The 27,994-nt window shown below is 45.0% G+C and overlaps 1 protein-coding gene across 1 annotated transcript; it reads right to left on the minus strand.

Moving 5' to 3' along the window:
• Positions 1-272: 272 nt before the first annotated feature.
• On the minus strand, positions 273-27,987 carry LOC308322557 (long-chain-fatty-acid--CoA ligase 1-like). The gene is made up of 22 exons (XM_080773908.1): positions 27,894-27,987; positions 25,177-25,249; positions 18,872-19,186; positions 18,663-18,780; positions 17,701-17,765; positions 17,318-17,419; positions 16,418-16,517; positions 15,709-15,884; positions 14,237-14,269; positions 14,086-14,137; positions 10,818-10,891; positions 8,323-8,400; positions 7,459-7,593; positions 6,899-7,033; positions 5,717-5,812; positions 5,347-5,419; positions 4,832-4,920; positions 3,928-4,044; positions 3,637-3,780; positions 2,843-2,947; positions 2,467-2,538; positions 273-1,741 (listed from the first exon to the last, which is right to left on the minus strand). The coding sequence occupies exons 3-22, from the start codon at positions 19,064-19,066 to the stop codon at positions 1,601-1,603; spliced, it is 2,100 nt and encodes a 699-aa protein (XP_080630034.1). The 5' UTR covers positions 19,067-19,186; positions 25,177-25,249; positions 27,894-27,987; the 3' UTR covers positions 273-1,600.
• Between the last annotated feature and the right edge of the window lie 7 nt (positions 27,988-27,994).

The raw sequence follows: 27,994 nt of genomic DNA on the forward strand, positions 1-27,994 counted from the left end.
ATACTGTACATCGTAGCGGTAAGACAATGTTACCGCCGGAAAGATTATCTCTAACTAACGGCACAGAACGTTTGACAGAGACGCTAAATTATAGCTACAGTGCTTTTAGATCAGTGTTTCCCCAATTATTTTGGGTCACAAACTCATGTTTAACCCATTCTGACCTGAGATCAGATCCATACGAGGTTTCCACTGGACACACACTGGTCTGATGAACCCATTCTGACCTGAGATCAGATTCTAAAAATGTCAGTGGTTCTTCGATTTTTCAAAAATAGCAGATCTACAAGCTCATAGCGCACCACTCGGTGGCGCGCTATGAGCTTGTAGATCTGCTATTTTTCAATGGCTAAAGCATAACATGATGCTAACACCAAAGTGCGTTCCCGGTCAGAATGGGTTAAGTGTCGCCAGTAAATATAAAAACACTTCTCATTTACTGCAAAGAAGAATTAGGCCTACATTGTTTCAAAAGACAAAAACAAAAAAAGTTAAAATAAGTCACACATATTTCACAAACTTTCAAACCTGCTTGTAGATTCTTGGCTATTCAATAGTTTTGGCCCAGAAAGTTCTCTTTTGGGTCTTGCGGTAGATGTTTTGGAACCACCACTATTATAGAACCTGTTTTTAAATGGAGTTCCCCATGCATCTATAGCTACAAACCAAGTAGTTTTTACTTAAGTAAAAGCAGCAATACTACTGCAATGTAAAAGATATTATGTTACAGGCAAAAGAAAAGGCCTGTATTCAACATTTTACTTGAGTAAAATCACAAAAGTATTGGCATCAAAGTATTTTTACATTCGTCAAAGCCTTTGTCAAACCTGGTTCCAGGGACAAGAAACCTTGTTGGAGGTTACGAACCAAAGTAAATTAAATCTCGCGTGGCCAGACTGTTGACTACCACAATTTTCATAACCATTTTCACCACATACAGGGATTTGTCTTCACAGCCGCGCACATTTTATAATATAAATCGAAATAATCTAAGCATAATATAGCTTGCTGCTTAGCAGAAATGGATATTGAAAAAAATCACACCCGTGTGAAGTGAGGGACGCTAATATATTAAAGTCTAACTGGTGTTGCTTAGGTGATATAATGGTGACATTAAACGCCATTAACAATAAACAATATGATGCAAATGGCACATTATGACGTACATTTTCCCTTCATTGTCAATGGCGTTGACAAAACAAACATTGAACTAAAGACAAACATTAAACCTGTGTATAGGAGGGGCTAGCGCCCCTCAAAAAAATAAAATGTAAAGATATTTCCGTGAACGGAAATGACAGCTGTCCGTTAATGGGATTTCGGGGAGGTGTAGCATTAGCATTCGGAGATTGTGGAATTAGTTGTCTGGCTACGCGAGACTAGAACCTTACGGGTCTGTTAACTGTGAGAGAGTTCCATTTGTACACTCTCAGAGTTATGGGGATTTTGTGACGTGATGCATTGCACGGCGTACAGGTCATGATGAAGGAAGCTCTACATGGTGATGGAGGCGTACCGGTCAGAGATGAGGGTCTACATGGTGATGGAGGCGTACCGGTCAGAGATGAGGGTCTACATGGTGATGGTCAGAGATGAGGGTCTACATGGTGATGGTGGCGTACAGGTCATCGATGAGGGACTGGAAGTGTTGCCTCAGGTCCATCCGCTTGGCCTTCAGCGTGGGGGTGAGGAGGCCGTTCTGCACCGAGAACATCTCTGTGTGGAGGCTGATGGCCTTCACCTGGTGGACACACACACACACACACACACACACACACACACACACACACAGTTCACATTAGTATGCCGAGGAAAGTCTTGTTTCAACCTGGCTGTGTGTGTGTGTGTGTCTTGAAGTGGCCTGAGTTCACCTTTGATTCTAGTTTAGAGGAAGCCTTTATGACCAAAGTACCATCCTCTCCTCCAGACCATCATAGAGCTAGGCTACAGGTGCAATCTACTTGTGTTTATCTACGGCAGCCTAGGACACGTACACAGTTTGGTTGGAAGAGGCTTCCAACAACTTGGGATGCCGAAAAAAGCAGATAAAACGGCTTGCAAAATTCTGTGCAATCTCTTCTGCCATCGTTAGCCACTGTTACTTGTACCCCCGAGGGGTGTGTGGGCGTTTGTCTGGGATTTGCTGATTGCATTCTGTACAGCACCTTGTAAACATCTGTGTCCTTGTACTGTATCTCTTATGTGGACATAAATAAATGATTAAAATGATTTGTGTCAGATCCTGTGTCAACTAGGTCAGACATGACCTTTGACATGACCTTTGCTTTGACACGATGTAAATAGATTTCAATAGAAGAGCAGGGAGACAACTCCACTCATTTTATAAATGAGATTGTATAACAACAACAAACAGATTGGACCAAATTACATTGTATACATTAAATAAAGTTACATCGCAACACTTTTGGTAAAAAAGAAAAGGTATTTTTCCACCACGTGTAATACCTGCTCAAACGACTTGAGACCTCCTTCCTTGCCGAGTCTCGTCATATCCGCCAAGATGGCCACCTTCACTTCCTGGGCAGACAGGAAAAAGGAGACGTCACAAAAGATGGTGGATATTAGAAAGATAGACCATCGCAGTAAACAGATTATACTACTGGTCTAGATTATAGTAATGGTCTCCTAAGTGGGCACTGTTGACTACCTTTTTCGACTGACGGAAACTAAATAAAAACTAAGCTACGATGACTAAAACTAAAACTAAGACTAAATATATTGACAATACCGTCAACGGATAAAACCTAGACTACAATGTCAGGAAGGGACTAGTGGACAAGATATCCAGTATAAGTAATATTACAATGGGTTGCTTGCTGACCTGTTTGCCACACAGCTCCAGGTATGCGTGGTCCAGACCCAGGGTCTTCTTAACCCACGCACACAGGAATTCAGGGTCCGGGACCACCACTGCTACCAGACATGCCTGAACAAAAACAACATACCGTGTATTATTGTAAACACAACGACGTACAGGCAAATGGAACGTAATACTTAACCCATTCTGACCCGAGATCAGATTCATGCGAGGTTTCCACTGGACACACACTGGTCTGATTAACCCATTCTGACCTGAGATCAGATTCTAAAAATGTCAGTCGTTGTTCGATTTTTCAAAAATAGCAGACCTACAAGCTCATAGCGCGCCACTCGGTGGCGCGCTATGAGCTTGTAGATCTGCTATTTTTCAATAGCTAAAGCATAACATAGTGCTAACACCAAAATGGGTTCCCGTTCAGAATGGGTTAAAGGACCACAGGCATAAAGACGTACCTGCAGACTGTCTCCAGGCATAAAGACGTACCTGCAGACTGTCTCCAGGCATAAAGACGTACCTGCAGACTGTCTCCAGGCATAAAGACGTACCTGCAGACTGTCTCCAGGCATAAAGACGTACCTGCAGACTGTCTCCAGGCATAAAGACGTACCTGCAGACTGTCTCCAGGCATAAAGACGTTACCTGCAGACTGTCTCCAGGCATAAAGACGTACCTGCAGACTGTCTCCAGGCATAAAGACGTACCTGCAGACTGTCTCCAGGCATAAAGACGTACCTGCAGACTGTCTCCAGGCATAAAGACGTACCTGCAGACTGTCTCCAGGCATAAAGACGTACCTGCAGACTGTCTCCGTGCACAAAGACCTGCACCACGGCGTCACTCCTGACGTAGACGTTCTCCACCTTCTCCGGGGCGATGTACTCTCCCTGGGCCAGCTTGAAGATGTGCTTCTTCCTGTCCACGATCCGAAGGGTGCCGTTCTGTCAGTGACGCACGCATAAACACACACACACACACACACACACACACACACACACACACGCACACGTTGCCTTAGGGCTGAAATATCCATATTCTAACTCTCACCAAATAAAATCAATCAATCAATCAATTTATTTATTTTTTACCGGCAGCCATTTTCCAATGTCTCCTGTGTGCACCCATCCGTCGTTGTCGATGGCCTCCTTGGTCTTCTCTGGGTCCTTCAGATAACCCTGGAACACACTGGAACCCTTCACACACACCTGGACACACACACACACACACACACACACACACACACACACACACGCACAGACTGTGGTCACTTTCACATGACTGGGCATGAACATCTCGGACAACATGACCTGGAAAATTAACACCACTGCGCTCCAGAAGAAAGGTCAACAGCGACTGTACTTTCTCAGAGTGCTGAGGAAAATGGACCTGATGGAGAGTGTGCTCCTGTCCTTCTACCGATGTGCCATTGAGTCGGTACTGATCTACGGCATCTCCCTGTGGTTTTGCAGCTGCACGGCGGCAGAAAGAAAGTCCCTTCAGGGGGTCATAAATACTGCCCAGAGGATCATGGCATGTCCCCTTCCATCTCTGGAGGACCTCTACAAGAGACATTGTAGCAGGAGAGCCAACAGTATCCTCAAGGACCCATCCCACCCAGGTCACCACCTGCTGCAGCTCATGCCCTCAGGGAGGCGCTATAGGGTCATCAAGACCAGGACTAATAGACTGAAGGACAGTTTCTACCCCAGAGCAGTCATAGCTCTAAACACTGACACTTGAACTCTGACACTCGACACTTTATGAACTAAAAGGACTTACTGTGCAATATGCGTTTTTTTGTGTTTTTATATAGAGTATTATGTATTTTGTTTTAAATGCACTGATCTGGTTTGCAATTCAATTTCGTTGTCTCGTACAATGACAATAAAGATATTCTGATTCTGACATGCAGAGGACAAAGGTTTGTTGTTCGCAGGTGTGTGTGTGCTTGCGTGCGTGCATTGCGTTGCGTGCGTGCATGCGCGCGCGTACCTCTCCTTCTCCATTAGCAGCCAGGTAGTTCATCTCAGCCACGTCCACCAGCTTGATGCTGTTACAGGGCAGAGGGGCTCCCACGTGACCTTGAAGGAACGCTGAAGGTCAGTGGATTCTACACAGCTCTACGCTGCCATGCATCAGAGTGACGTCACAACAGCTAGTAAAGTGATCATATTTAACCCATTCTGACCGGGAACCCATTTTGGTATTAGCATCATGTTATGCTTTAGCTATTGAAAAATAGCAGATCTACAAGCTCATAGCGCGCCACCGAGTGGCGCGCTACGAGCTTGTAGGTCTGCTATTTTTGAAAAAAATCGAAGAACGACTGACATTTTTAGAATCTGATCTCAGGTCAGAATGGGTTAATCAGACCAGTGTGTGTCCAGTGGAAACCTCGTATGAATCTGATCTCAGGTCAGAATGGGTTAAATGGATCTTTTTTCTAGTACTCGTAGACGTCGCTATACTGCTGAAGTGGTTCTAGACATGGTGACAGTGAGTCTTACCTGCAGTCCAGTCTCCAGGCAGGGTCATGGTGCATCCAGCCGTGCATTCAGTCTGACCATAGCCTTCATAGAACTACCACACAGACAGACAGACAGACAGACAGACAGACAGACAGACAGACAGACAGACAGACAGACACTTAATTAATCCATTCAGTCTGAGCATAGAACCCTCATAGAACTGCCACACAACGGGCCAGGGCTATCAGAATCATGACAAATAATTAGAAAGAAGAAAAGTCGTTGTCCGAGGCTTTAAAAAGGTGTGTGTGGTGTGGTGTGTGTTGTGTGTGTGTGGTGTGTGTGTTGTGTGGGGTGTGTGTTGTGTGGGGTGTGTGTTGTGTGGGGTGTGTGTGTGTGTGTGTGCTACCTGGCAGCCCAGAGCAGCTCTCATGAAGGTGAGGACTGTAGTAGAGACAGGAGCAGCTCCAGTTATCATGATACGCACGCAACCCCCAAGAGTGGCCTGTAGGTGGCAGTAAAAACACATCGTTACTAAGAAGGACTCTACTTTACATGAGCATATTATTTTTTATCATTTTTCGTGTTTTTGCTACAAGAGACTTTAAGAGAGTTTTCAAGATGTCAGGCCCAAAGCCTATCCACGTTTTCCCCCGCCAATTCAGGCCGTGTTGCCATGTCTGCTTATTATAAGCAACCGTTGACCTGTCACTTGCAAATAAATTATTGGTAGTTGCTGGTTGATGTTTTTTTTGGGCTTGATTCTAAAGTGTAAAGTTGCTTATTTGGGCTTGCTTCCACATTTCTTCACATCAAGGAACCCCAGATTAATAGGCTATGTAATTGTCCACAGACTTCCATTTGAACATATTTTGTGCCTTTTTTTTTTAAATGTTTAAAAAATATTCAAAATATTTAGATATATTCTCAATGTGTTTTTAAATAACGGATGTACAACCTCACAATGTGTCGCGGTGAGCTTGTAGATCAGCTATTTTCATTTGTGCTTGTTTTCATAGACCTGGCCACTTGTTTCTCTTGCAAAACGAAGCAAGAGAAAGAGGAACTTATGCACACACAAACGCAATACACTATGGGCTGTAGGAAAAAGCTGAATATGTGCACATGCGCCTGGACCACTTGGCCAGCGGGCGCCTCGAATTATCCTCCTTCTATCTGCAAAGCTTTTGTGTAATAAAAATCCACCATAGACTTGTTATGAGCTACTTTCTGCCAGGAAGTGTCAAGAGTTTGGAAGTGATCGTTTGCAATAACGCAACATCCTGCATTATGTGACATTTAGGTAATTTAGGTGGTATGCAGGACGGGACCATTGAGTGATTTGTATCGAGCCCTGCCGCTCCATGCTGCTCTGTGGGTGCGTTCGGAAATTCACACTGAGTGCACTCGGTGCGTTGTCACTCTGTGACGTGGGAGGAAAAAAAATCACACCCGTGTGAAATGAGGGGCGCTCTTATCATCGTACATCATGACGTAAAATAGACACTAAGCCGATTTGCTCAGACACTATGACGTAAAATTATCCATTCATTGTCAATGGGAATTTAATATTTATATACAGTAACTACACCTGGACTCTTCTGAAGATGAGTTTGTCCCAGATGCTGTCTCTCCTCACGATGCCTCTCTTTAGCTCCGCCTCCTTCCTCCTGTAGGCAAACCCCAGTATCCAGCGCTTCAACGGGGTGTTGGCCTGCCCATAGATCTGCACAAGCACACACACACACACGCACACACACACACACACACGAGTTAGAGTACCGAAGTACTAGAGCTACAAATTACAAAGTGCATTGACACCCATTAACCCAGGGACCCCCATTTGGAGAGTTATGCCAGGGACCCCCATAAGAGAAGACTTTTCAACCAGTTTGACCTGCATTAGTCTTCGGACCCCCGTTTGATGGCATTTCTCTGAGACCCCCATTGTAAAATCAATGTCAATTGAACTCTGAGAGTGTACAAATGGAACTGGAACTCCCTCAAGGACCCCTGGGGGTCCCCGGACTCCACTTTGGGAACCACTGATAGAGGGAACACATTACAAAGCAAAGCACCTCACCTTGTCAAACATCCTGTTGAGCAGTCTCTATACGGTATGGGGGAACACATTACAAGCAAACACCTCACCTTGTCAAACATCCTGTTGAGCAGTCTGGGGACCACGGGGAACACGGTGGGCTTCAGAGCCAGCATGTCGTCCATGAGCAGACGGATGTCTCCCTGGAAGAAGCCGATCCTGGCGCCATGCACCAGCAACACCGCCTGGGGGGGGGGGGGGGGTATTATTAACCCCTTATTATAAGACCTGAGGACCTGATTCTACAAAATGTCTTCCTGAAGCCTGACGGTTTTCTGAAAAACCTATGTTTCTATATCAGTGGTGCTCAACCCTTTTCATGTCAAAGACCCCCAGAATGATCTGTATTTGGCCACGGACCCCCATCTGAAAATATGTTGTTCCAGGAACCCCCCCCCCCCAACATGATTAAAAAGAAACTGACTATAGACATACTGTGTACCGATTTGCAAGGAGTTTTACAAAAGTAAAAAAGTAAAAATGCAAATTGGCGCTGCCATCTCGTCCTCAGCTTAGTGACAATGAGCGTGCAAAATTTCAAATAAATTGCACGGTGCGTTCATGATTTGAGGCATTTTGTTAAAAACTGACCAATCCTGCAAATCTGTGTTGATCCCACTACTATAAAGTTAGTGTGTAACGATTTGCGTGCTGTATGGATAAAATGTGTGCGAGTAATTGGAACATTTGGAAAATTATTTTGCGACAGAGGTTCGTCGTTGGCATCCAGGTGTGAGTGCGTGTGCGAAGTTTGACATGGACCGGGCCAAAGGTGCCGGAGACAAGCTGTACACACAGACTGCAATACATACTCTCCCCCCCACGCCTTCGGCCTGGTGGAGACAATAAACCACAAAATAATGAAATAAAAAAAGGTTTGACGGTAAGTCCACGGTTACAGATGACAAGCATACCTGTACTATTCTCTCAAACATATGAGCCAGAGGGAGGTAGGATATGTGCACGTCACTGGTTGTCCACCGACTGCTAGCCTGCAGGACAGGAATGCACACACACACACACACACACACACACACACACACACACACACACACACACACACACACACACAGTAGGTAAGTCATTGTTAAAACACTATCAGTGCCGGAAGTGCTTCAAAATAGGAGCTCTGGGTGGCCGGGGTTGTCTCAGCGCTTTTACTCTGAAAGCCATGACCCGGAAACAATCTACTAAAAAAAAATGTTTACTTTACATTGCTAGCTTACATTGCGATCATTTTAATTTATACGATATATGATCCAAAAAGCGTTCATATTTTGCGGGAGAGACGGATGAGGAGCAGAAATGAAGCGCCAGTATATCGATCCGTTCATAACCACGGAGAGCGCCCTGGATTAGGAGAGACGAGTCATTCTTTCCGCCGCGCTAACACGTAAGTCAACGGCAAGCTAATATGAGCCCAGAGCGTAGCATACGGCAGCCGAAAGGCGAACGGGCCAAAAACAAAATAGGAACAATTCTGAATATTCTTATCTCGCCCCGTATCATTGAGGATGCCTTAAGACGTCCACAGACGTCTACGGTACAGCTCTGTTCGAATCCTTATGACGGCCTGAGGCGTCCTACGTACAGAATGTGTGAAGGATGTGTCCCTCCACCACACACTCAAACATGTGGGCCAGTGGAAGAAAAGACATCATAACACATCACATCTTCTGTTGTCGTGTGATAGTACGACTGGAGACGAAGCATGGAGAGGAGCTAGGGTGACCAGATGTCCCCCCTTTGCGTGGGACAATCTCACATTTCCAAGACTTCTCAGGCGTCCCGCAAATTGAGACCGTGTCCCACATTGTGACTGCCAGGCATCACTGTTCAAATGCCCTAATATAGTCCCCCAATAGTTGGCTTTCTGTTGTAAATCTCTCTCATTGTCTCTTTCCTCTAAGATGTGGTTTTAAGCCTGTTAAAATAACACGATAAATATCCCGTAGGATGAATGTGAGACACCAGAGGAGTTTAATAACAAAAGGATAGGCAATATTAGGCCTATATGGTTGAATATGACATCAAGGCATTAAAGTTATACGTTGCTAACCCCGTCCCGTCCCCACTGTCCCACACAAGTGATACTTCAGTCTCTCAAATGAACAGTTTGGATCTGGTCACCCTAAAGGTGCGTTCAGACCAGGGGGGCAGTCAGACAGATATTTCGTGAAGCCACTAAGGAAATCGGGACTTCCTGAAAGTTCATATAATGGCCTGTTGTGGCGCTGTCATTGGGCCGAAAAAAAACCCCATATCTGCATAGAGGTCCATGTATTTGGGCCCAACTTCACCTAGACTGTATTACCTTAATAAACATGGTCATGAATACTTTCTGCTTCCAGTCACTAGTTTAAAGTCTCATTTCTCATGTCATAATATTCTTTTTGGAAAATTATGGTCCCATTTATCAAAAAAATAAAGTTGCGTGCAAAACTCCGCTGCCCGCCTGCTCACCAGTACACGCTCCAGAGACCACATCACACCCGTCCTCCACGACCTACACTGGCTTCCCATCAAACAAAGAATTCACTACAAAATCCTGCTCACCACCTACAAAGCTCTCAATAACCTGGCTCCCCCCTACCTTTCCGATCTTCTTGAACCATATGTCCCCCCCGCTCCCTCAGGTCCAGTGAAGCCAACCTCCTGAAGGTCCGCAAGGCCAAGTACCGCACCTGGGGGGACAGGGCCTTCTATGTTTCGGCCCCCAAACTCTGGAATGAACTCCCCAACCATCTCAGAGCTGCTCCCTCTCTCCTCTCTTTCAAAACCCACCTCTTCAAAATAGCTTTCCCCAGTTGACGTCTCGTTTATCCTTTTATCTTTTTAACCCTGTATCTGTTATGTTTTATTTTGTTTTTTTATCTTAATAAAGTCTGTTCCTAGTGTTCCCTTGTAAAGCGCTTTGGGCATTTAGAAAAGCGCTATATAAATCTGAGCTATTATTTATTATTATTATTATTATTATGTTCTGAGGTGCGTGGCTATCGTTACAGTCTATGACTGAACCCCCCGTTGAGTCAAAATAAAAACCAACGAAGAGTAAGGGGGGGAAGTCCCGCCTCGTTGTCTGGGCCAGCCAATGGCCAGCTGGGCCCAAACGGATCTAGAAATATGGTGACTTACAGGCTTAATTTTACGTCCATGTTAGACCCGGGGAACGCTTTGTCCATATTTTCTATGGTTCAGACTAGACTCGACTCAGTTCGTCCCGTTTGTGCTGTGCCTGGTCGCGCCGCGCCCGTTGGCGGGGCTCTCACAACTTCTCGTCTTTGCATCGTCTTTGTATGTAATGGCGCCGCTCTAACCATCCAAGTCTGAACGCACCTTTACAGGAGTGGCGAGGAGCAGAGGTGTGATGCCGACATGATGGACAGTAGGTACAACTACAGGGTGTTACCTGAGTGAGGCGGATGACTGCTGAAGCGTTGGACACGATGTTCCGATGTGTCAGCATGGCTCCTTTAGGGTTACCTGACACAAACAACAGTATAGAAATCACACCCGTGAGAACTGATACTCAAAACAAACAAACATTAAATAACTCCTGATAAAACGACTTGGCATTAATTTGACAAAATATAACATATGGATGTGCACTCCAGTCTGTAACTTTATCACCAAAGTTGAAATAAACAGTGTGTCATTTAACCCTCTAAGACCCGCTTTGTACTACTAGGACTAAGACTAAAAAATATATCCCCCAAATTTACATTTGGGGGACATCTTTCACAATAATGAATAAAACAAGTTCTAGACATTCTAATGATCACAAAAAAACATATATTACAATTATTTTACCTACCGTAATTTCCGGACTATAAGCCGCGGCTTTTTACCCATGATTTGAACCCTGCGGCTTATACAACGGTGCGGCTAATCTATGGATTTTTACAGCTAACGCAGAGCCATCTAAGGCTCTGAGCTAACGTAACGGCCACTAGGGGGCCACCTGCGGCTTATAGTCCAGTGCGGCTTGTATACGGGATTTTCCCTAAATTTGGCTGGTGCAGCTTATATTCAGGTGCGCCTTATAGTCCGGAAATTACGGTACTTTTATTAGGGTAAAGGTCAAAAGTCATAGGTTAAAAAATGTTCAAAATCGCACAGAGACCAGACATTTTTAATTTGTGTGAATTTCAGCCTCTGTGGGGGGTATTTATATGCAAATATCATGACCAATGGCAATGAAATGGCATTGAAATGGCATTGCAATGAACATCACTGATGACGTTTAGGTGAAAAAAGAACAGAAAAAAATAATAATTTAGTAATTAATTAAAATAAATTTGTTGCTAAAAAGCAACGCTGGGTCTTGGAGGGTTAACCGGTTGTGTGTAGTCCTGCTATGTCCTATGCATGTAGAATGTAGTAGTGCTGAAAATAAATATAAATGAAACCAAAAAGACAACTCCATGTTTTACCAACTTTGTGTGGCCATCATGTGTGGCCATCACAGTGCCCTAAACAAACAGACATAATATATCACTCCTCGCCTCTGTTCTTCCACTTTCTAAACCCCATCACCCCCCCGGCGATGGTCAGCGCCGACCCGGCCAGAGAAGTAATAATGACAGTGATGAGGACGCCAACGTCGCCATGACCGTCATCTGGCGTATCGTGTTCCGGCCTTGGCGTCACACCGCCAGGTATCACACCGGGAGCATCCGTGGTTGTGGGGGGTGAAGCCGTTGTGGGGGGTGGAGCCGTTGTGGGGGGTGGAGCCGTTGTGGGGGGTGAAGCCGTTGTGGGGGGTGGAGCCGTTGTGGGGGGTGGAGCCGTTGTGGGGGGTGGAGCCGTTGTGGAGGGTGGAGCCGTTGTGGGGGGTGGAGCCGTTGTGGAGGGTGGAGCCGTTGTGGGGGGTGGAGCCGTTGTGGAGGGTGGAGCCGTTGTGGGGGGTGGAGCCGTTGTGGAGGGTGGAGCCGTTGTGGGGGGTGGAGCCGTTGTGGGGGGTGGAGCCGTTGTGGGGGGTGGAGCCGTTGTGGGGGGTGGAGCCGTTGTGGGGGGTGGAGCCGTTGTGGGGGGTGGAGCCGTTGTGGGGGGTGGAGCCGTTGTGGGGGGTGGAGCCGTTGTGGGGGGTGGAGCCGTTGTGGGGGGTGAAGGGACACGGACGGACCACGATACATTCGAGTAGACGTTTCCATCTTGATCCTCAAGCGAGCATCGATATGTTCCCTCGTCCGTGGCGTTCACATCTTCCATTAGGAGGTCCGACTGATTGTGGGCCAGCAGATGGTCATAGCCTCCGCCCGATAGATCTTTGGCCCAGCGGTACTTTAGCACCATGTCTTCACCACTCCACACCAGGCTGTGCCAGGGAAGAGCACACGACAGACTGAGGTTACTGCCCGCTCCCGTCTCCAGGTCAGAGTGGCCACAGTGCAACTCACCATTAGCAGGGGGGCACTTGTGTGGTATATCTTTATCACATGGATATGAGAGTGGATTATCCCCCCAACAGGTCCTCACCTTTTGAATAAGCATTCCACATGTGTGTACGCAGAGCGATTCATTCCTGCGTTCCTTCAGGATGTCGTAGGTGTGGTCCATTAGGTTTTGAAACTCTGTAATTAAATCGCCTGCAGTGTACGAGGAATTCGTGAAATTGTTCCATTTCTCCTGGAACTGAGAGGCAATGCTGGTCCTGGTCGCTGGAGTAATTACCAAGAGTTTAAAAGCGTTCAAGAATTTTTCTTCTGTTTTTTTAAATATATCCATCAGGTTGGTATTGGTGTCCGGGTCAACCTGTCTATTGATGAAACCCACAACTTTATCATGGAAAATAGGTTCACATTTGAGACATCCGCTGGTAGCCTGGACCCAGGAGAGCAGTACCAAGATTCTAACACAAGTCTGAAACAATCGCATATTTAAATCCTGCTATGCTTGTGTCTAAAACATTAATTGATTACAAAAGCTACAAAACGTTTTGTAACTGAATTGCATGACACACACTTAGTATATTTATCTTAGCCTGTGATGTCGTGACAGTGATGACATCACGCACGTCACCATGCTTCATCGTCACCAGGCAACGCTTCACTTCAAACCACTAGATGGGGCTGTGGTGAGGGAAGAGTTAAGACCCGCTGCATACTGTAGGTGATAAGGTGACCACCGCTGTGGTTGGGAAACTACAACATGACTACAACATGACGTCACTGAGCCGCGGTGGTAAGAAACTCACCCCAGCACTTCTCTCTGTCTGTACTGAAACTACAACAACATGACATCACTGAGCCGCGGTGGTAAGAAACTCACCCCAGCACTTATCTCTGTCTGTACTAAAACTACAACAACATGACGTCACTGAGCCGCGGTGGTAAGAAACTCACCCCAGCACTTCTGTCTGTACTGAAACTACAACAACATGACGTCACTGAGCAGCGGTGGAAAGAAACTCACCCCAGCACTTCTCTCTGTACTGAAACTACAACATGACGTCACTGACTGAGGTCAAACTGGAGTATTCTTTGGCCTTTACAGGTCTATAAAGAGTGTTATGAAAACGTTTCGGAACGCTGCTTTACACTATACTCAGCTTTAATATTTTTGAATTTGTTTTTATTTCATTCCTTTTGTAACCTTTTGTGACCTTCTTCATGCCTGAACGTCGATTATCGTTTAGTTTCTGACATGTTGAAGCGCTGTGGTGTTGTTAGGCCTACCTGTCGTCCCACTAGTGAAGCAGATGACAGCCATGTCCTCGGGGCGGGGGGGCTGTGGGAGAGGGGTCAGGGGACAAAGGTCAGGGGTCATACACCCTATTGAACCGACTATTAGGACAAGAGATATCCTGAGGTTGTCATGGTTACTCACCAAGGGTGCGTGGTGGTTGGCCTTGCCCAGTGCCTGGGGGGGAAGATATGGATGTTTAGTCATGGAAGGAATGAAAGAAAGAAGTGCACAGATTTCACTCTACACCAAATCTCTTTGACAAAACTAGCAAATGGTAAATGGTGCATTTATATAGCGCCTTTATCCAAGGCGCTTTACATATATTGTGCATTACATTCATGTGCATTACATTCACCCATTCATACACCGATTGCGGTGGAAGCCATGCAAGGTACCAACCAGCACATCGGGAGCAATTTGGGGTTCAGTGTCTTGCCCAAGGACACTTCAACATGTAGACAGGAGGAGGAGCCGGGATTCGAACCGCCGACCCACGGATCATTGGACGACCTGCTCTTCCTCCTGAGCCACAGTCGCCCAACAAGCTGTCTAAATCTACAAGCTCAACGTGATGCACTGTAGATTTGTTATTTTCAACTAATTGGATAAAAGGGCTATGCACCATTTAATATAATCGATAAATCACATTGTGATCTTGTAGATCTGCTAGGGTCACAATTATTGCACAACACCGTTGTGAAATAATTGAAATATTTAATGAAATATTTAATTATTAGGTTTAGCCATTTACTACGTACCTAGTTTTTGGAGGTAAAAAAGTAGAAACGTAATGTTGTAATTAATACGGATGAGTGACTGCTTTCGATGGTGAAGTATATGTCGATCAGTGTCGGGTGGAATAAAGGAAATGCCTCTATGTATATGTATATGTAAGTTGGTTAGCGGTATACTGTGGTTACTTTGCGTATGCCCCGTTTGATGCGTATGTATCGTAGCAGCATAATGACGTCAGGGTATAACTGGTATAACTAGCTCTCAATGATGACGTAATAAAGTGGTGGATTAAAGGACCCAATGCCAGGGTGTAATTGGTTTTCGATGGTGACGTAATGACGATATGTTTTAGTGTCGGGAGGATTAAAGGTAATGTCCCTATGTATACATGTATGTAATCTGACACCACTATATGACGCCATATCAAGCACAAGTAGTCATTACGTCATACGCTGGCACGGCGCATACACATCAAACGGCGACATACGCATCGAAGCACTGGACGAAAACTATTACTTGCAATAATTAATGAAGCAAGTAATAAAGAGAATGTAATGACACTGTTGTTTTGACACTGTTGTTTTACATCATTACATCACCTCCTCCATGTTGTAAGATGATAAGAGCGTCCCTCACTTAGTCACATCACACAGGTGTGATTTTTTTTTTATCCCGTTCCAACTCCGATCATTTGATTTTCAGTATCTGCCGATACTGATTTTACCGACAATAGTACAATATCCTAAATAACAGACAATATCTATCTGTCTGATTGGCTGCCCACACTGCCAATCACGTCTTTTGACGTGTGCTGTGCCGCGCGTGCGTTGAAAATAAGCGATGGATCGACAGATCTCTCATAGTCTCCGGGGGCTAACCTCCGTCTCCTCCAGGCTGAGTATTTGGATGCCGTTGTGCTGCCCCCTGGTGGCCAGCTCGGCGCTGCAGCCCTCCATCACGATGACGGTGCGTACAGGATGCTCCCGGTCCGCCACACAGTCCAGCAGCAGCTGGGCCTTCTCTGCCGAGTCACACACTATGGTGGACAGGCACGCTGCAGGCACACGCACGCACACACACACACACACACACGCACACACATACACGCACGCACACACATACACACGCACACACACATACACACGCACACGCAGGCAGGAGAGAGAGGGGAATGTCATCGTCGTACTACTTGCTACTTAATAATATAATAAGCTTTATTGTCCCCACGTTTGTTCAAGACCAAAAAAGAAGAAAAAAAACACACCAAACCATAGCACAGAAAAACATATTGCGAACACGAGGTCTCCACAGAACCATCCTATCATAAGTACATGACCCACTGTATAGTATACAGAACCATCCTATCATACATGACTGTATACACAAGTAAGACGCGTGAACACGGGAAGGGTACGCAGCTTTTAAATAGCAATAACAACAATTAGAATAAATTACGTACTTTAAGGTTTTTTTGTTATTTTTTTAGTTTATTAATTACATTTTTAAAGTTTTTTTTAAAAGTTTTTTCTTTTTAAGTTTGTTTTTTAAGTTAAGTGTGCGTGTGTGTGTGTGTGTGTGTGTGTGTACCTCTGTCGATGATGTACGTGATGGCCTCTGTCCCCAGTGTGTCATAGAGAGGCACTGACACCAAGGAATAGCTGTAACACGCCAGCTCAGTGATGGTCCACTGCACGCACACACACACACACACACACACACACGGACACACACATGCACAGTGACTATGTCGTCTCTGTTGCGTGGAAACCATAGACTGTAAAAAATATGGACAAAGCGTTCTCTGGGTCTAACATGAACGTAAAATGAAGCCTGTCAGTCCTTGTATTGTAAGTCGCCATCTTTCTAGATCCGTTTTGGCCCAGCTGGCCATTGGCTGGCCCAGACAACGAGGCGGGACTTCCCCCCCTTCTTCTCCGTTGGTTTTTATTTTGACTCGAGTGGGAGGGGAATCCCGACCATAGACTGTAACGGTAGCCACACCCCTCAGAACATACGCGACTTTATGGTCATTTTTTTAATAAATGGGACCATAATTTTCCAAAACGAATATTATGACATTAGAAATGAGACTTTAAACTATTGACTGGAAGCAGAAAGTATTCATGTTTATTAAGGTAATACAGTCTAGGTGAAGTTGGGCCCAAATACATGGACTTCTATGGGGCTATGGGTTTTTCTGGGTCCAATGACAGCGCCACAACAGGCCATTATATGAACTTTCATGAAATCCCGATTTCCTCAGTGGCTTCACAAAATATCTGTCTGACTGCCCCCCTGGTGGAAACGTCATATGTCCAAAATCTTTACTTTTCTGATTTGAAGCTCTAAAGTAGCAAAAGTAGCAGATCTGTAAGTGCAAAACGAGCGTACGGATTTGCTACTTTTGTGCGACGCTGTAGTGTGATAAAGTAGGGCGTCTATTTATTTATTTTTTAACACAAAAAGTTGTAACATGGAGGTGTGTACCTCGGCTCTGTTCTGAGAGAAGATGCCGACGTGAGCGTCTGTAGTTCTGGAGTGTCCTCTGTGGACCAAGGCTGAGCCCAGGTTCTCTGCTTTCTCCTGTACCTAACACACGTCCGCGGGCATGCACACACACACACACACACACACACACACACACACACACACACACACACACACACACACACACACACACACACACACACACACACACACACACACACACACACACACACACACACACACACACACACACACACACACACACACACACACACACACACACACACACACACTCTGTAAATAAACAACAGCCGTATATACACACAGCCTAAACTAAGCAGGAATTACATTAAATTAGTTTTTTGGGTGGTGTCAAACTGTACCTCTCTGTACGTCATCCACTGGTATGGCTGCTTTGGTTTCCTGGAACCCAGGCACGGGCCATTATCTGGAGAAGAAAGAAAGAAAGAAAGAATAGACAACATTGATTACGAATTGCGTAAACATCACCCAGAACTTCCAGTATGGAATCAAACACCCGTGGTTTGTTGGCGTATGAAAGATCATAAAGAAACTGCTTCTTGATTAATCACTTAATCGAAAAGTAATCGATAGAATGATCGCTAAGAAAAATATTATATAGTTTCAACTAGGGATGTCCCGATACACTTTTTTCGCTTCCGATCCGATACCACCATTTCTGTGATACCGAATACCCATACCATTGTCGTGATCTCCTGTTGTGTTTATAGATATCTAGCTATATATATATCTCCTGTTGTGTTTAGAGCAGACTCCTCACTCAAATGTGCACTTGCAGTTTTGGGAAACTCCAAAGCAAACTCCACATGTCTCAACATTGTCTTTACCTGCCATAGTGTCAACCCCCTTACCCCTGTGTGGGATCTGTGGTTAGACTGCCATAGTGTCAACCCCCTTACCCCCTGTGTGGGATCTGTGGTTAGACTGGCATAGTGTCAACCCCTTACCCCTGTGTGGGATCTGTGGTTAGACTGGCATAGTGTCAACCCCCTTACCCCTGTGTGGGATCGGTGGTTAGACTGGCATAGTGTCAACCCTTTACCCCTGTGTGGGATCAGTGGTTAGACTGGCATAGTGTCAACCCCTTACCCCTGTGTCGGATCGGTGGTCAGACTGGCATATTCACCGATACCGATATGAACCGATATGACAAATAAGGGCCGATCCGATACTTTTCCCGATACCGATACAGTGTCAGGGAACATCTCTAGTTTCAACCCCAGATAGTACCAATGTTATTTTAGTGATAATACGGTGCAACATGAACATAAAAGAATACAGTATAGTATACAGTAGGACTTACCGGAGACTCTTATTCCTCGGAGGAAGAACTCGTACATGGTGGTGGCGTCGTCGTAGTAATGCGTCACGTGGTCGTCGTCTCCGCTCGCCAGCGGGGACCGCCGTGCCAAGTCTGCCCCCTGTGGGTGGAGAGAGAGAAGACGCTCAGCATTACAGCGCCGACTGACCGGAGGTCTGTCGACGCTGGGTACGAGGACCGTCGACGCTCACCTGGACCAGGACGGACTGCATGGTGAGGTCACAGGGCGGTGGGAGGGGCTTGGGCCGCGTTGCCAGGTAGTAGGTGGTGAGGGCGGCCGCGGCGCCCATGCTGACCAGCGTGGACGTGGACAGGCCTCTGACGTACTGAGACACGCCGTCCAGATCTGGCAACCGCAGCCTCGCCAAAACCTCCTGACTCAGCATGACTCCTACCGCCGTGTGTGTGTGTGTGTGTGTGTGTGTGTGTGTGTGTGTGTGTGTCGGAGGCGACTCTGTTGTGAGGTGGCGTGGACGGAGGGCAAGATTACGCTAGCAGGAGAGGATCTGGAGAGGGAGGGAGAGAGAGAGAGAGAGAGAGAGAGAGAGAGAGAGAGAGAGAGAGAGAGAGAGAGAGAGAGAGAGAGAGAGATGTCATTCATTCATTCACTTGATTACTGCCAAACCCACATCATGAGATATAAGTCAAATTGAACCTTTCATTTTGTAAAAAAAAAAAACTGTCGCTAATTCTGTACTATTATACAGTGTATGCGCACGCATAAAGTGAGTGGCAAATAGAGTGGCATAGTGAGTTTAATGTTGTTTAATGCAATCCGTTCCTACTTCCTGACAAACTTTGCTGCATGTCAATCCCCGTCTCTCTCCCCTGGTTTCCTGTCTGTCTCCACTTTCCACTATCAGGCTGGATCGCTCGCTGAATAGACTCATTGGACAGATGACAGACCCTGGCCGTAGTTCTGTAAGGTACACTTCTACCATCAGAGGACACTGGCATGAGTGCCTCGCCTAGAGTAGTAACCTGTGGGGCTGGGTAAATGTACTGTATTTTTTTATTTTATTTTTATTTGTATTCTCGTATATGTGATGTACTGTCTTACCTTGTGGGCCACGAGCCTGTAATAAAGTTGATATAATAAGGTCACAAAAAAAGCCTCCCAAAAAATATCTTTAACCCAATTAGACCTGACGTCGAAGGAAAGAAAAGTCCAAATAAATCGAGAAAGCTTTCTGAAAAAACATTTTTCTATATCAGTGGTGCTCAATATTTCATGTCAAGGACCCCAAAAATGATTTAACATGCTTCCGCCCCCCATCTGAAAATATGTTGTTCCAGGGACCTCCCCAGAAGCAAAGATTTGAGTTCAAATGTTCACTCTGTAATATATATTTTTCAATAGCTAAAGTATAACATAATGCTTTAAAACACCAAAAGGTATTCTCGCCCCGAATGGGTTGAAACAAATATTCCGAGTGTCATTTCCACCACGGTTGGGTACAGCGCTGGCCGCTTGCTTACATTGGCAAAGACATGTTGAGCGACGCGTACGGGAAGGAATGAGAACACTAGTACCTTCCAGTAACACTATATAGCCTCCATTGTTCATGTTGTTTAGCTCAGAAAGATCACATAACTACGTAATTAGATGGTCCTACTATTTCATTTAACACATTTTCTCTGCATGGGTAATACAGTTAGCCTGCAGGTGCCAGGTGTACAGTTCCCATGCGCGTGTGTGTGTGTGTGTGTGTGTGTGTGTGTGTAACAGGTGCTCAAGACAGCTCTGTTGTCACATAAGTGCACGACATAATGAGCTGGCCTGGCAGACTAAAGGTCTTTGCAGAGACTGGACAGTGGACACGGTCGGACGCAGCTAAAGTTCCGCAGAACGCAGCAGTTTGCGGGTAAATGTATGCAAATCTTTGAATATATATTCTTTCACAGTGAACGTTTTTAACTCATATCTTTGCTTCTGGGAGGTCCCTGCAGCTAAAACAACATATTTTCAGATGGGGGTCCCTGGATAAAACAACATATTTTCAGATGGGGGTCCCTGGCTTAAACAACATATTTTCAGATGGGGGTCCCTGGATAAAACATCATATTTTCAGATGGGGGTCCCTGCAGCTAAAACAACATATTTTCAGATGGGGGTCCCTGGCTTAAACAACATATTTTCAGATGGAGGTCCCTGGTATAAACAACATATTTTCAGATGGGGGTCCGCGGCCAAATACAGATAATACTCTGGGTCCTTGACATGAAAAGGTTTGAGCACCAGTGCACCACACTGATACGTTTTCCAGAAAACTATCAGGATTTGGAAAGACATTTTGTATAATCTGGTCCGCATGGTCTAAATGGGTCAAGATATCCAAAGTGTTAAGGCTCATACATAGTCTGGAGTTTCGGTGGTGAGGTGACCACCGAACTACAACATGACGTCACGAGCCGCGATGGAGAGCAAACCACCGCCACCGCTCCAGCCCGTCTCTCTGTTTTTACTCACCACCGCTCAACGTTATTTCAGCTCCGGTGGTCAGCTCACCACCGGAGCGGTGGTCACCTCACCACCGGAGCGGTGGTCACCTCACCACCGGAGCGGTGGTCAGCTCACCACCGAAAATCCAGACTATGAATAGGCATTTAGTGCCCACCTGTCTGACTACTTCTCCAAAGTGAGTGACACCCACAGACAGGCCACAACACTAAAGCCATTGAGGGAGCGACCATGATGGTACCACCCAAATATAGAACAAACGTGGGAAAGTTCTCGTCACCAAAATGTGGAATGTCCTCTCCTGACACCAATTAACCCATTTAGACCAGAGGACGATTCTACGAATGTCTTCTAAATCCTGACAGTTTTTTTATGTCAGTGGTGCTCAACCTTTTTCATGTCAAGGACCCCCAGAATTATCTCAATTGGGCCACGGACCCCCATCTCAAAATATGTAGTTCCAGGGACCGCCCATAAGCCAATATTTTAGTTAAAAACGTTCGCTCTGAAAGAATAAAATGATATTCAAAGATTTGCGCCACATTTTCACGACTTTAAAAAAATAGCAGACCTACAAGCTCTGAGCGATATGAGCTTGTAGATCTGCTATTTTTCAATAGCTAAAGCATAACATGATGCTAACACCAAAACGGGTTCCCGGTCAGAATGGGTTAATGTCTGACCGTACCACGTGCCGTTTACATTTCTGACTATCAAAGTATCCAATCATTCAAAAAGGCAAGTCCATTTGGTTCCATTTGTATTTTGTAGATCACTCTCCAGGTCACAGACCCCGTAAGGGTCCATTTGGTTGAGAACCACATGCTATACTGTATAAGTCAACCATGTGGATGACACAATACCTCAACTGCATCAAAAGGCTGCTCTGCCTCCACTAACTTCCCAGCTTATTAGAAGCCTAAAGTCGCTTCCAATAAGCAGACATGGCAACACTGGCTGTAAACTGGATACATTACAGACACAGTACTATATTGAATTTGACTCCAAAATAGGACTGGGAAATTAACCGAAAATGCATCAAAAACACTGAACACAATTAAATGTTCTTCTTATTTTACAATTCATTACATCATAATTTGCATAACAAATTCTTTGAAAACGTAGGTAAGGTATTGTCAATGTCTCTCCATATACGACCTGCGGGAAAAGTTTCTCCAACGATAACTCACCTAAGAAATGGACCAAGCCAAAACCGTTTACAGAGAAACCACTTTAGTTGTTCAGCCTGGCCTCCTATGGCCAATGACACAATCCCCAGTGGTACTACAGTACAGTAGCTGTGTTCTGCCCTGCTGCCTTCACAACAATGACTCTACCTTACAGTCCTCTGGTACTAGCTGTGTTCTGGTCTGCTGCCCTCACAAGGACTCTACCTTACAGTCCATCTCAGGTTGATAAGTAACACACTGCTTCAGGTCAAGGGTCGGTTCACGATGACCTCCATCCAGGCCATCGGTCAGCTGATGTACAGTAGACAGACAGACAACAGTGTTGGAATACTACCAGCATTGTGTACCCAAGTCATTTTAGGACTGAGACCAGATTCTACAAATGTCTTCTAAGTCATTACGGTTTTCGGAAAACCCTGTTTCTATATCAAACTAATTAATTATTTCGCCCCAAAAATTATATGTAATTGGCCACCGACCCCCATCCGAGTTAAAAAACGTTCGCTCTGAAAGAATATATATTCAAAGATTTGCACCACTTTTTCAAGATTTTTCAAAAATAGCAGATATACAAGCTCGTAGCGCGGCACTCAGTGCTTCTTGTAGATCTGCTATTTCTGCTATTTTTCAATAGCTAAAGTTTAACATAATGCTTGAAACACCAAAAGAGGTTCCCGTCCTGGATGGGTCAAAGTATTAATACCACAAGAAAGGCAGGACATACTCTGTTACAAGTAAAAGTCTGGTATTAAAGTACCAGAATGTACCATTTCACAAGTTTTCAAAATGTGTCGAAATTCTGTTGAAAATAGCAGATCTATTTAGCCATATACAAAATGTATATGGCTGAAGTGGTTACTGTATGTTTTATGATAATAATCAAAATCTACAAAGTAACTAGTTAGGGTTAGGGGTTTTCGAATAATTGTAGTGTTGTAAAAGTACAATATTTGCCTCCGGGATGCTAATGGAGAAACAATACTGGAAATTATGTATTCTCCAGTAAAGTAAAACTCAAAATTGTAAGCACAGTACTTGAGAAAATGTGCTTTAATTACTTCACTTCACTATGTTGACCCAACATGACCCAAAGTCTCGTCCTTAATGATTCATTACATCAATTACGGCACTGTCCATAAGCCGGTTAAGAAAGAGCTGATGGACTGTGGCATGCTGTAGAAATCATCTCAAAAGAAGTGAAAGGTCTTCAGTCCAGCAGGACATGACATCACCATCTTCTCTAATACCATCTTATCTTAGGACTGTCATTTCGTCAATGTCTCGGTGGAAACCGTGTTGTGTGTCTAAAGGCTGGTTGACACCAAATTCCATTCAACTATACTTGTTGCAACCGTTATCCCTGAATGGCAGTTGCAAGGAGTTTCATTGGTGTGGACTGGCCTAACTGGTTTGTTATAAGGAGGTGCAATCCATATCCATCAATGCTAAATGGTAAATGGTGCATTTATATAGTGCCTTTATCCAAGGCGCTTTACATAGATTGTGCATTACATTCACACATTAATACACCGATGGCAGCGGAAACCATGCAAGGCGCCAACCAGCACATCAGGAGCAATTAGGGGTTCAGTGTCTTGCTCAAGGACACTTCGACACTAACTCTGGGGGAGCCCGGGTTCAAACTGGCAACCTTGCGGTTGCCATCCATCCATCCATATCGGTATCGGATCGTTCTCAAAATAATCCAAATTATTTAAACGGTTTTCACCAGCAAAGAATATATATGAAAAATTTAAAAAAAAATCATCAATGAGTTCAATATAAATCAAAAGTGTCTAGTACCTCTAGTCTAGAACAAAAGCCAAATCAAAGGTGATGTAAAATCTTCAGTAAAACAAAAAAACATTTTTCTACATTTCATTTGTGTAGTCAGCTAGTCATTCAGTTGTGAAAACAGACTTTGGAAAATCATCCATTGTGGTCCTCTGTATAATATCGGGGAAAAAACAAAAATAAACATGATATCAGCCCAGTCACCATGCTGCACCTGTGATGTTCCTTTTTACTGACACCAAGTTTAAAATAAGAATTGAGCGCACAGATTATCAATACGAACAAACTGAAAAACACGTTATTTCAATGGTAGTGGGTGGAGAGAAATGATTTTTGTCCAACCATGAAACAGCAACCAATGGGTGCGAAGAGGGGCACAACCATGGGCGGGACTTAAGGTGAATTCATACACTGTCCTATGACGTGTGTCCTCCTCGCCCCAAAAAATAGACCAATGAGACCTGGGCATTATACGGCTGACTTTGACCGGCCCGTGAAAGGTTACTTGGAAATTAGAAAATAAAGCGTACTCTCTCATTTTAAGCGTCCTTATGCGCGGACTAAAACTGCATAGCTTTTATTTTGAAGCACTTTTATTCACGTACACGCAACTTTCCTGCCGTGAATTGCGTGTGTTTGACAACCTGTTGACATTGTTTTGGAAAATGTTATTGAATAAATTATTTTTTTGGAAAGGCAACCTCAATTTTTCCATTGCCTAATAATAACATAATATATACTCTTATCACTTATCAGCTTGTCAAAACAATGCCATTTACTGGTTTTTATATAGAAATGTATATAATAATTACTGTATATTACTCAGAATTTAGTTTAGCCTTTAGGGGCCCAGCCCTCCACAATATGTTCCGTTTCTCAATAATTGCCCACCCCGATCTGCAAACTAACTACAACAAAGATCACAACATGTTGTTTGTGAGCTACAAAATAATAGGGTCAGTCGGTCCTACAATCTACACGTCCATAAACACACACACACACACACACACACACACACACACACACACACACACAGACAGACAAGACTCACCTCTCCCCTAGTGACCGATGACCCCGTGCGAGACGGTACAGGAGGATTGGACGGCCTCAGATATAAAACCTGACTTCAAGGAGGCAAACAAACAAACAGAGAAAGTGCATTGGTGATTAAAGGAGCATGTGTGTGTGTGTGTGTGTGTGTACGTGTGTGTGTTCAGAGAAGGAGAGAGAGAGAGAGAGTAGTTTTTCCTTTCCGATATCAATTCAATCGATGACTCGATACCGAATACAGATCCAATACCAGTGTAATTATTAAACGGTGGTTCTCAAAGTGGGGTTCAGGGACAAACTAATTGATTACTGTAAAATGATCATGGAAATGTGTACGGATGAGTCCGTGGAAATGCCTTGGTCTTGTCCGTGGCATATTTTCTTTATTTGATTTTTGAGTGGTGCAACCACTCCAAGGAACAGCAATGTCCGTGTTAACCTATGTGAGTATGTGACTATGAGTATCAGTAGGGGCAAAAGTGGCACTGTTGTGCCAGAAACAGAGAGAGAGAGTGCTGCACTGTTGCCTGCTAATGAGAGAGAGGGGTGGGGGGGAGTTGCACCACTCAGTTCACACAGGTGTGATTTTTTTTCTTATTTTGATCATAAGACCCAGTTACTGACTGTCAAGTCTCCAGGTTTTCTTCAGAACATGATGTATGCCACTTACTTACTACTATGACACTATGGCATATTAGGAGTCCAACTAGTACTGGTGGTGGTTCTCAAAAAAAATGTTTTATTTGCACTCAGAGTGTACAAATTGAACCAAATAGACCCATAAGGGTACAAATGGATCCTTAAAGGGTCCACTATGGTTACATTTGAACACTCTCAGGCCGAGTTACAGACCTGTCGTGGTCATTCAGGGCTAGCTCGTTATGTTTTTCTGGTAATATTATTGCCCACTCATTTTGTGTATGTCCGTGGCAAGAATTGCCAGAATGGCAATGAGTGCCCCTGAGCAGGGACGTGCACATAGGAGGCCTTAGCTATGTTTCACCAGTTTCAATTGAAACGGGCCTCCACCCTCAGGGGGGGCCTCCACCCTCAGGGGGGGCCTCCACCCTCAGGGGGGGGCTCCACCCTCAGGGGGGGGCCTCCACCCTCAGGGGGGGGCTTCCACCCTCAGGGGGGGCCTCCACCAAGCTCCAACTGAACGTCAGTCGTCAGTCACCCCCCACCACTCTTGGCCCTCTTTAACTCGCTCAATCACTGCCTTGCTCTCTCCCACAATGTTAAGTTACACCTATTTTATGTTAATAACCTGGGTAAAATGTGCAGCATTGGGATTGTGAAGGGACGACAGGATCTGAGCCTGAGGAGACTTAGTGTTGTTGATAATAGACTAGTAATGGCTGCCTGCCTGCCTGCCCCCCCCCCCCCCCCCCTCCCCCCGGGGAAGAGACTGGCATACTCAGCGATACCAGAATGATAGGCAGTATTGGCAGCTTTTCCGATGTCGGTACCTGAACAACTCCACCCAAAATAAGGATCGGCAATTCATAAATAATTCAGTTAAATGGATCTGAGTTAGAAGTAGAACTTTGCCTCCCCCCCACCCCCCCCCCATCGGAAATGTATCCCCCTCTGTACATCCACTCATCTAATAATACACAAGTCACATACCATTCCATCACTCATTGATACCTCTATCAGCTGGGTTAAAATATAATGTGTGTGTGTGTGTGTGTGTGTGTGTGTGTGTGTGTGTGTGTCAGAGACTGAGTGAGTGAGAGAGACAGACAGAGAGAGAGAGAGGGAGAAGGGGGAATGGCTAAGTTGGTGGGTTCATCACTGGCAGCCAATCAGACACGAGTAACCTTTCACCTCGAAACCTGCACTCTAAAGACCCCAAGGAGGATTTATACATTCTCTCTCTCTCTCTCTGTGTCTCTCTCTCTCTCTCTCTCTGTCTCTCTCTCTATCAAGCAGCCTGATTTCATGACATCTACGTTATTTAAAAAACTGCATCTAATAAACCTGTCCATTCAACAGCAGCATGTCCCTAGGGACAATATGCCTTGCCAAGAAGAAAGCCACACTTTGAATTGAAATGAATTGAGATTAGCTCACGCGCGCGCACACACACACACACACACACACACACACACACACGTGTCTCTGACTGGAAGTGAGACTGCCTTGCAGCTTAAAATGACAAAACGAGTTCCCTTTCTTTGGAAAACATGTTCTTTAACTTTCTTCAGAACGAAAACGCTTTAAAACGGATCTTTACACGTTGCAAACTAAGCCTATTGACATATTCAGGCTGGCTGGTGAAACGGTGGCATTTAGTTTTAAAACTATAACTTTTGAGTGCAGACAGACAGTTTCTCAAAACTATAGTCTACAATGAATGAATGCCTTTTGGAAATAGTGCGACTGTGACTGGCAGTGACTGTTGACTTGAGTCACACAACAGTCTTGACTCCAGACCAGACAGAGAGATAGTGAGATACTATATTTACCAATGACGTTACACACCGAAAACGGCAGACCTACAAGCTCACAACGCGTCGCGGATGCCACGCGTTGTGAGCTTGTAGGTCTGCTGTTTTCCTACACACACAATGCAGACACGCACAGAAGCGCTCATTCATTGAACGAAACGTGCGTTGCCACCGTACGTTAGTGTTATAAGCCCGTATAACCTGCAGACAGACAGTCACAGAAGCCACGCATTCACAAAACATAATAAAAACAACTCTTCCCAACCTGTTGCCTTGGCTGCAGCCAGTGTCTTCCTGCCTGTTGTCTTGTCTGTCTATTTGTCTAACCACCACCAGCAGCACCACCGTCCACCACGCTGAAACACT

The sequence above is a fragment of the Protomyctophum bolini genome (genome assembly GCF_963924005.1).
Source record: "Protomyctophum bolini genome assembly, chromosome: 10".
In the NCBI taxonomy this organism is placed as follows: Eukaryota; Metazoa; Chordata; class Actinopteri; order Myctophiformes; family Myctophidae; genus Protomyctophum; species Protomyctophum bolini.

What these genes read in the sequence shown, in the direction of transcription:
- LOC308322557 (XM_080773908.1), bottom strand. Translation starts at nt 19,066, where the DNA reads ATGCTGAGTCAGGAGGTTTTGGCGAGGCTGCGGTTGCCAGATCTGGAC. An exon ending in GAGCTGCTCTGGGCTGCCAG is followed by an intron (nt 5,420 to 5,716) that starts GTAGCACACACA and finishes TCTGTGTGGTAG; the next exon opens with TTCTATGAAGGCTATGGTCA. An exon ending in TGCACGGAGACAGTCTGCAG is followed by an intron (nt 2,948 to 3,636) that starts GTACGTCTTTAT and finishes GTTTTTGTTCAG; the next exon opens with GCATGTCTGGTAGCAGTGGT.